The sequence below is a fragment of the Grammomys surdaster genome, unplaced genomic scaffold, assembly GCF_004785775.1.
Source record: "Grammomys surdaster isolate TR1022 unplaced genomic scaffold, NIH_TR_1.0 133, whole genome shotgun sequence".
Lineage (NCBI taxonomy): Eukaryota > Metazoa > Chordata > Mammalia > Rodentia > Muridae > Grammomys > Grammomys surdaster.
The window spans coordinates 15,151,804-15,160,636 of record NW_021604591.1 but is presented as its reverse complement, the minus strand read 5'-3'; the positions used below and the strand labels follow the sequence as shown (position 1 = coordinate 15,160,636).

The window sequence follows — 8,833 nt, the reverse complement described above, 5'->3', positions numbered from 1 at the left end:
GGGAGAGAGGGAGAGAGGCTGCTATATATTATCTAGTTTTAAATTTTCTACTTTATAAGAAGAAAATCTAAAGACATTGATCATTTATGATAATGGTAGCTTAATATATAGATATGTTAATGACATTGTTCTTAATATTATAATATATTTTTGATGTTCCTTATAGTAATCCTCCTGATGTTGGTAAGTCAATCCCATTTTATAAAATGTTGAAAATTGAAACTCAGCAGTGATTTACTTGAAGTATGGTAAAGACTTAGCTGGATGTATTGAGTGTATCTGTCCTGGAGCCTTGTCTGTGTTTTCTGGAATAGTCTTACTAGGTATCCCAGGATAGCCTTGTATTGGTATCCCAGGATAGCCTTGTATTCATGTTTTTCTGCCTCATCCTTCTGAGTGTTGGGATTACAGGCATGTACCATCACACCCAACCAAATATCTGTATTATAACATTAAAGATTAAAATAAATTATGCAGGTAAATGGCTCTCTATGAGTTTGAGGCCAACCTGGTATACAAAATGAGTTTTAGGCAAGCCGGAGCTATACAGTGAGACTCCGTATGGAAGCAACACAAGAGAAAGAAGGAGGAAGGGGGGGAGAGAGACTTTCCAAAACCCTTACTAGTTAATAATAAACCTAATACATGATAGCACAACATGCTATCAATATGAAAGAGGCACTCATTTTACATATTTGCAAATTTCTCTCAATCTCCTCTCCTCTGCCCTTTCTCTCCTCCCATTTTTTTCAAGGCAAGGTTTCTCTGTGTACCTCTGACTGGCCTTTAACTCACAAAGATCTGCCTGCCTCTACCTCCCAAGTGCCAGGATTAAAGGAGTGCACACCACCACTGCCTTGTGACAACTAGATTTTTATAACTGCTTCTTTATTAAATATATTGTTGCGTTGTTGCCAGGTATGATAGCTAATGCCCATAGTCCCTGCATGGGGAGATAGAGGCCAGCCTTGGCTACATCATGACTTCAAGGCCAGCGTGAAATGTGAGAGAGACCTGTCTCAAAAAGGACAGACAAATATTATATTGTACTTTTGTTTCAATTATATGAAGAAAATTCAACCACATACATTGGTGGTTTGGAGAAAGGAGGAATATTTTAGTGGCCTTTTGCTTTGCCTTGATACTGCCCCAAAACAAGTATCTGAAAGAGTCCGAATCCAAAGCAATTAACATTTTGAAGAATATTTTTGATTTATTGTTGAGTTTTTATTTTGTTTTCTTTGTGTTGGGGGTCTCATCATGTGGCTTAGTTACCTTGGAACTTGCTGTATAGACCCGCTGGCCTCAAACTCACAGAGATCTGCTTGCCTTTTGCCTCTGGAGTGCTAGGTTTAAAGGCATACACCACTTTGATCTTATTGTTATTTGTTTGTGTGTGTGTGTGTGTGTGTTTGTGTGTTTGTGTTGTGTTCCTCATTGGTGCAGTGCTCAGAGATGCCAGGAGAGAGTGTTGGGTCCCTTAGACCTGGAATCTGAGGTGGTTGTGAGTTGTCCAGTATAGGTGCTGGGAACTAAACCCAGTCCTCTGCAAAAACAAGTGCTCTTAACTGCTGAGCCATCTCACCAGCTCTGGCGGTGAAATGTTATAACCTATTAGGGTAACATCCACCAGCTCACCTTGCCTTTTACAAAAACATTCATGTTTTTCTGACTTCCATAGGAATTAAAAGATCATCAAGTTATTAATACATAGTACATTGAAAAAAATTCAGTTGTCACTACCATCACTGATCTAATTAGAAACTGCTGGGTTGGGTGGGGTGGGTTTGGGTGGGGTGGGTTTGGGTGGGGTTTTGGTGTTGGGAATTGAGGGCTTCCTGTACCCTAAGCTAGGTTGTTACCTACCCAGCTACCTACCCAGCCTTTGAACATCCTTCTAAGTACTAGAAGACTGCAGGTTTACTCCTGCAGACACAGCCTACCTAGTTTCCTAGTTTTCACTTGAAAACTCAAGTTCTATCATGAAGGCTGTCAGCTGACTTCTTTGATGTGAAAAGCTGACTTTGTTCTTACTGAGGAAATGTGGGTGTTTCGAGTCTCACCTCTGTCGTCGGTTTCAGTTGATGAACAGAGTGAAGCTGTTAAACAGAGTAGATGATTCAGTCCGCACAAGTGCTGCTCCTGAGCCACGCTTCGGATGTGCGCAAGTGCTCAGCACACGTCCTGATTGGTCACGAGCGCAGGAAGAAGATAGTACTGAGGGTCAAGAGTTAATAAAATTCACCATGGTTTTGCTTCAAATATTTTTATTTCTCTCTCTCTCTCTCTCTCTCTCTCTCTCTCTCTCTCTCTCTCTCCCTCTCCCTCTCCCTCTCCCTCTCCCTCTCCCTGTCTCTCCCTCTCTCTGTCTCTCTGAGTGTGTGTGTGTGTGTCCTCGTCCCGCCTTGCCTCTCTCCATCTCTCCTTATTCTCATTCTCTTTCTTCTCGCCCTTCCTTCTTCAGCAGAGTCTTGCTGTGGAGCCCAGGCTCTCCTAGAACTTACAATCCTCCTGTTTCAGCCTCCTGGGTGTTAGAGTTACAGGTATTTGCCACAGTGCATGGCTAGCACTTTATTGCTAAGGAGTAAATGTGAGGTCTTATACATGCTAGGCATGTGCTCTACCACTGGGCTTCATCCCAAGGTCCATCAGGAACTGCTTCTTGTTGTTTGTTTGTTTTTGAAACAGGGTCTTATGTATTCAGGGCAGGCCGTGAACTCAGAAATATCTACCTGCCTCTGACAAGAACATATATGAGGCCAGACACAGTGGTGCATGCCTGTAATCTCTGAATTCCAATGGTGGAATCAGGAGAATAATGGTTTCTACACCAGCCTGGGTCATACAGTGAGAACCTGTCTCAGAAGACACAAACAAAGGCAGACACATGGTAGCCAGACCCCTGCACTTGGGGCAGAGGTTGGGGGAGGTAAATCTAAGAGTTCAAGGTTGTTGTTAGCTACATCCAGGTGACTTACAAACAAGCTTGGATTACATGAAACCCTGCTTTTAAAAAGAAAAAATAAGCAAAACAAACAGATAAAAACAAATAAGCTTCCGTAAAGATAAGCTTGCATAAAGCCAGCACGGTAAACGTTTGCTGCATAAATATGAGGACTTGCATTGGGATTCCCTGGCACCCAGGTGAAACCTGGTGTACTGATTTAACCCTAAAATCCGAGGGCTGAGGAGTGTAGACTGGAGGACGTCAAGACTTTCTGGTCAGCTACTCTTGCTTGATCAGAGAACTGTCTCAAACAGGAGGTCCACAGTGATTGAAGAAGATACTCAGCGTTGACCTCTGACCTCCACAAGCACACGTGTATACTCCCTCCCATCCCCCAAGCACACATATGCACATAGCCCATACGTACAAACACTATTTTTTTTTATTAAAAGTACAAACTCATTACACATTATGCATCACAATATGTAGGTTCAGATCTCCTTGCACTCTGGCTTGTTCTGATGCCATGAACTTTTTCTGACCTAAAGGAGTCCATAAACCAGTGTGTTGTGTTGCTTTGTTTGTGTTTTGACGTTGTCAATGAAAATTCCTGGTGCACAAGAGAGAGTGACGGTTCCATGAGGAACAAACAATTTGTATTATATTTAGAATTGCATGTGGCAGGAAGGCTCAGGTGCCTTGGGACACATCTCATTTGCCACTCCTTCCTGTTGACAGGGCACCCACAAAACTTCCTCAAAAGAATGTTGATACGAAACCAACCTACAACTGTGCCTCTGGGTGTGTGTTGGGATGACTAGGGGACCAGGTTCCCTCTGGATTGTCACTAGATTATGCTCCTTAGGTTAATGAGCCACTATTTCTGGACAACCAGTAGCTAAGACTTGTGTTGTAAGTTTTCAGAAAGACATCCTGAGGTGAAATCTCTTTTGCTTTTTCTTTGGTAATTTAAATACGGTTTCAACCTCGAATAGGTGTGGAGATTTGGCTATGGTTCCTCACTGATTGTCTTAAAATTTTACTTTAAAAAAATAATAATTCATTCTGTAGTACATTTTTTTCTTTGGAGGTCCCTGGGCAGCCTTGGACCACACTTACATCTGAGTAGAATAAAGCTGTTGTGGGAGCTTATTGGGTAAAGGCACTTGCTGCTAAGCCTGAGAAACTTAGTTTGATCCAAACCGATATGATGAAAGGAGAGAACCTCAAATTGTGCTCTGACCTCCACCACCCTCATGTCATGGCATGTGCCTATGCGCTCACTCGCTCTCTCTCAATAAATGTAATTAAAAAACAAAATCTTAGTTGATGGGCTAAACATGGTGGCACACTTTTCAATCCCAGCACTCAAGAAACAGAGGCAAACAAGAAATCTGTGGGTTCAAGGCTAGCCTGGTCTACGTAGTGATATGTAAGCAAGCCAGGGCTACATAGTGAGACCCTGTCTCCATCAGTCAGTAATAACTCAAATACATAAGTTGCAGTAGACTAAATGTTTTTTACACTTTATTTTGCTGTGTCTTGGAGCTTATTTATTTGCATGTATGCAGTCCCTTACTTTTAGTCTGCAGCTAACTTGTCCTTAGATGGCTGCTTTTATCTTAGACTTTAAACACAGCATCTGTTTTCTGGTTTTGCACTGTGCCTGCCCCCTTTTCCTCCTAAAAAGTACAAACAAGTGTATTGTCAGTCTATACTTACTTAAACTTAGAGTTTTATTTTATTTTAGGCATGGTTATCCCCAGGAGACGAGCATTTCTGTTTCAAACAGGTGCATACACAGACAGGTGCATAAACAGCAGACAGCAATGAAATGCTGCCGTTTGCAGAGAGAAGTGTTTTCCCAGCCTACCTTCCCCCTGATCAGCACAGGGGCTTCCTGCCTCAGCCATACAGTACCAGGATTACAGGCATGCACCACCACACTGGTCTACTGAAACGTCTTTAAACAGAAGTACCTAGAGCTGGGCATGGTGGCACATACCTATAATCCTAGCTCTTGAGCAGCTGAGACCGTTGGATGATTAGTTTGAAGCCAACCTAGGCTGCATGAATGAGATATTATCACAAACTCAGGAAAGCAAGTGTGTGTGTACACACACACGTATAATGTGCCATTCATAGTTACTAATTCTGATTTGTTCACAAACAGTACATTCCTAGAAACTGAATGTTACTGTATTAGAACTCATTTGGGCATGGATGGGACATGTCTATAATCTCAGAATTTGGTTCAAGGTCAACATGGACTATACCGTGAGACCCTGCCTTAACCCCAACCCTTCTCTCCTCAAAAAAAGAAAGCACGCTGCAATCTCTCTGTTCTGTATGATGCTGGAAACTGAACTTAGGCTTGTGCTGGCTTTTTGTCAACTTGATAAAAACCTAGATGTCCGAGAAGAGGGAACCACAATGGAGAAAATGCTCTATAAGATTGGTCTGTAGGCAGACGTGTGTCTTTTTCCTAGTGATTGATATGAGAGGGCTCTGTCCATTGGGGTAGTGCTGGCTCTAAGCAGTGGTCCTGGCATACATAATAAAAGCAGGTTGAGCAAGCCAGTAAACAGCATCCTCATGTCCTCTGCTTTGGTCCCGCCTCCATGTTCCATCAGAGATGAGTATGACCTGAAATACACTTCTCCAGATTGCTTTTGATGATGGTGACTCATCACAGCAAGGGAAAAGTAACTAACACAGACTTTATGAACTCTAGGGAAGGGCTGTACTACTGTGTCCTTTGCAATCTCTGAAATGTTATCTAATTCAGGGCTAAAGAGGAAACTCACTAATTAAGAACACTGCCTGCTCTTGCAGAGGGACCCAGGTTTGGTTCCAAGCATCCACACAGAAGCTCACAGTCATCTATAACTCTAGTTCCAGGGTATCTGTCACCCTCTTCAGGCTTCCACGGGCACCAGGCATACATGTACATATGCGTACATGGAAATGCTCATACACATAAAAATAAATAAATCTTTAAACATTGTTTAGTTTATACTAAACATTGCCCAAGTCATTGAAATTGATTTTGTGTGTGGATGAGGCACAGAGATAAAGACAAACATAGAGAGTCTGGGGGGTGGGGCGAGTCTCAGCCTGGAACACATGTATTCTTGGGTCCACCTCTTCACCCTTCTTTCTCAGTCTTCCAAATACCAGGGTTACAGGCATGCACCAGTGTGCCTGACCCACATTTCTTTTGATTTCAACATTAAAAGGTGTTTTTTGAATCAGCTAAGTCATCAGCTGGGAAGTCCATTTTGAAGGGTAACTGTCAAATTTGCAGCAAGCCAGTATCTAAATGATTGTTTAATTGCTTTTCATTACAGAAATGAAACAGTGTTTCAATTTAATTTTTATTAATCCCTTAGTGTGGCCAAAAGCAATTCTGTGAGCTGAACTAATTTATTCTAGCACACGTGCTGCCTAATGAGAAATTGAGTACTCTGCTCTATTGTTTTGGAAATGGGGTTCTCCCTGTGCATTGTGTTTCTTTTATAAGTGTTGCCTAGTTGGGATGAAGACAGAGATGGCTATTAGAACAGTGTTCTTTCATCACGAGTGAGAATGCTCTGTCTAAGCAGATATTGTAGTCGTTGTCCTTGAGACATTTTTTAGGATGACTAAATTAGGAAAGTATATCTTTGTCCTTAAGATTAATTCAAAATTTTGACGATAATAAACACCAAGTCAGCTGGGCAGTGGTGGCGCACACCTTTAATCCCAGCACTTGGGAGGCAGAGGCAGGCGGATTTCTGAGTTCGAGGACAGCCAGGGCTACACAGAAACCCTGTCTCAAAATAAAATAAACACCAAGTCATTTCTAGCGTTTTATTGTCTGCATTTTCTTTTTAAAGTGTGCGTGTGTGCATGCCTGTGTTATGTGGGGCAGGGAGAGGTTTCACTTGCCACAGCACTCATGTGGAGGTCAGGGACAGCTCTGTGTAGTCGGTTCTCTCCCTTCACCTTATGTGGGCTCCAGGATTGGACTCTGGGTGTCCGGCAGGCAGGGCAGTTGCTGAGGAGTCTCTGGACTCCTTCTCTTCATTTTCTTTTGAGCGTGTCACTTTGGGTGTGTCCTATTAACTGGATATGTCAGAAGCTCTCAACCCCTTCCTACAGGAACTTCAGCCCCTGTTAGCCGTAAAGCCCGTCCTCATCTGTGAGGCACTGTCCTCTGGGATTCCTTAGCAACCTTAGGGGAAATACAGACTGTTTCTGTAATACAACAATGCTGGGGCGTCTTTTTATTAATTCACAAATAATAAAGTAGTGCAGGCACTTGTTCATCTGGTTCATTTTGGTTAAGAATTGCCATTTTTGGTTGAGGATATAGCTCATTTGATAGAGTGCACAATTCCCTAGGTTCAGTCACCACCTCCACATAAAACAGGTGTGGTGACACAGGCCCATAAACCCAACTGTGTGAAGGAGGAGGCAGGAGGATCCAAGGTTAGCATCATCTTGTACACATGGAGGGTTCAAGGCCAGACTGGGCTACATGAGACACTTTCAAATGTTTAAAAAGTTATCATTTTATATCCTACATATAGTACATCATCTTTAAAAAACCTGAAATATTAAAAATAATCTCTTGGTTCTAGAGAGATGTGACTCAGCAGGCTTCTCTTCCGGAGAACCTGGATTTGAGTCCCAGAGCTGACATCTTAGCCGCCTGTAACTCAGTGAAGTCTAGAGCTTTGCTGCAGTGGATCCAGCAGAACCTAAGGCTCCCACGACCCCTCTCTTCTTCGCAGCATGCCATACATTTCAAACCCACGAGTTCCCAGGACACTAAGACCTCTCTGCTTACAGGATGCTAAGGGAGTATTTGACTGTTCGGACCTTGTATTTCAGAGGTGAGATCTGAGGAACCAAGAACTTGGTCACCTTGAGAGCAGAGCAAGAAGACAGCTGAAGACAAGACTTTTAAAATCCAATTTCTAAATTTGAGATGGGGGTAGGCAGAGAAAACAGAATTTCAGAGATGGGCTGGTTTTATGTTTGTGTGTATGTGCGTGTGTGTGCGTGCGTGTGTGCGTGTGCGTGCGTGCGTGCGTGCGTGTGTGCGTGTGTGTGTGTGTGTGTGTGTGTGTGTATTTCTACATTCCTTTCAATGCCTTTAATTGCTGCTTGGTGTTAATACATACTACTTTTTTTTTTTTACTTTTATTTATTTATTTTTTTGAAACAGGGTCTCATGTATCCCAGGCTAGCCTTGAACTCACTGTGCTGTTGAGGATGACCTAAACACCTGACCCTCTGGCCTCTACCTCCTGACTGTGGTATTACAGGCATGCACTACCATGCCAGTTTTCTGCAGTCCTGGGAATGGAACCTATGCTAGGCAAGCATCCTAGCCAACTGAATTACATCCACAGCCCCTGCTTTAAATATTTTAAGATATAAATGTTTCACGATTAGAGATACCTGGTATATTTGGCAAATGTGTCTCTTGTAGACACCACCCTTGATTTATTAGAGTCTTTATTTGCTGTAGAATTCTTACAGCAAAGAGAATGTCAGAATCCTTTCCATTTTGCTAGTAGAGGGATTGGGGAAACTTGACGAGGAGGTGGAGGAGAGATGTGCAAGCCTGTTTATTAAATAGCAAAAGAGTGTAGAGATCAGAAGAGGTGAACCTTTAAAAATAGTTATGGAAGGGCTGGCAGGATGGGTCAGGAGGTAAAGATACCCGCCACCAAGACTGACGCCTGAGCTCCGTTCCAGGAACCCACAGGGTGGAGAACTGGTTCCTGAAGGTTGTCTTCTAACCTCATTCGTGTATACATCCCCACTACACTAAACATTGCTGTTTTGGATGGATGGATGGATGGATGGATGGATGGATGGATGGATGGATGG

The 8,833-nt window shown here is 42.8% G+C and overlaps 1 protein-coding gene across 3 annotated transcripts in view; it reads left to right on the top strand.

The window, feature by feature from the left end:
• Positions 1-8,833, top strand: part of Eif2ak3 (eukaryotic translation initiation factor 2 alpha kinase 3) — a 59,062-nt gene that overhangs the window by 14,329 nt on the left and 35,900 nt on the right. The window contains exon 3 of one of the 3 annotated variants that reach the window (XM_028762345.1): positions 3,686-4,014. The exons of the other annotated variants lie outside the window; for them this stretch is intronic. Within the exon in view, the coding sequence (XP_028618178.1) occupies positions 3,686-3,718 (33 nt within the window). The 3' untranslated portion in view covers positions 3,719-4,014. Of the gene's footprint in view, positions 1-3,685; positions 4,015-8,833 lie in introns of those variants that run through there. 3 annotated transcript variants of the gene reach the window in all.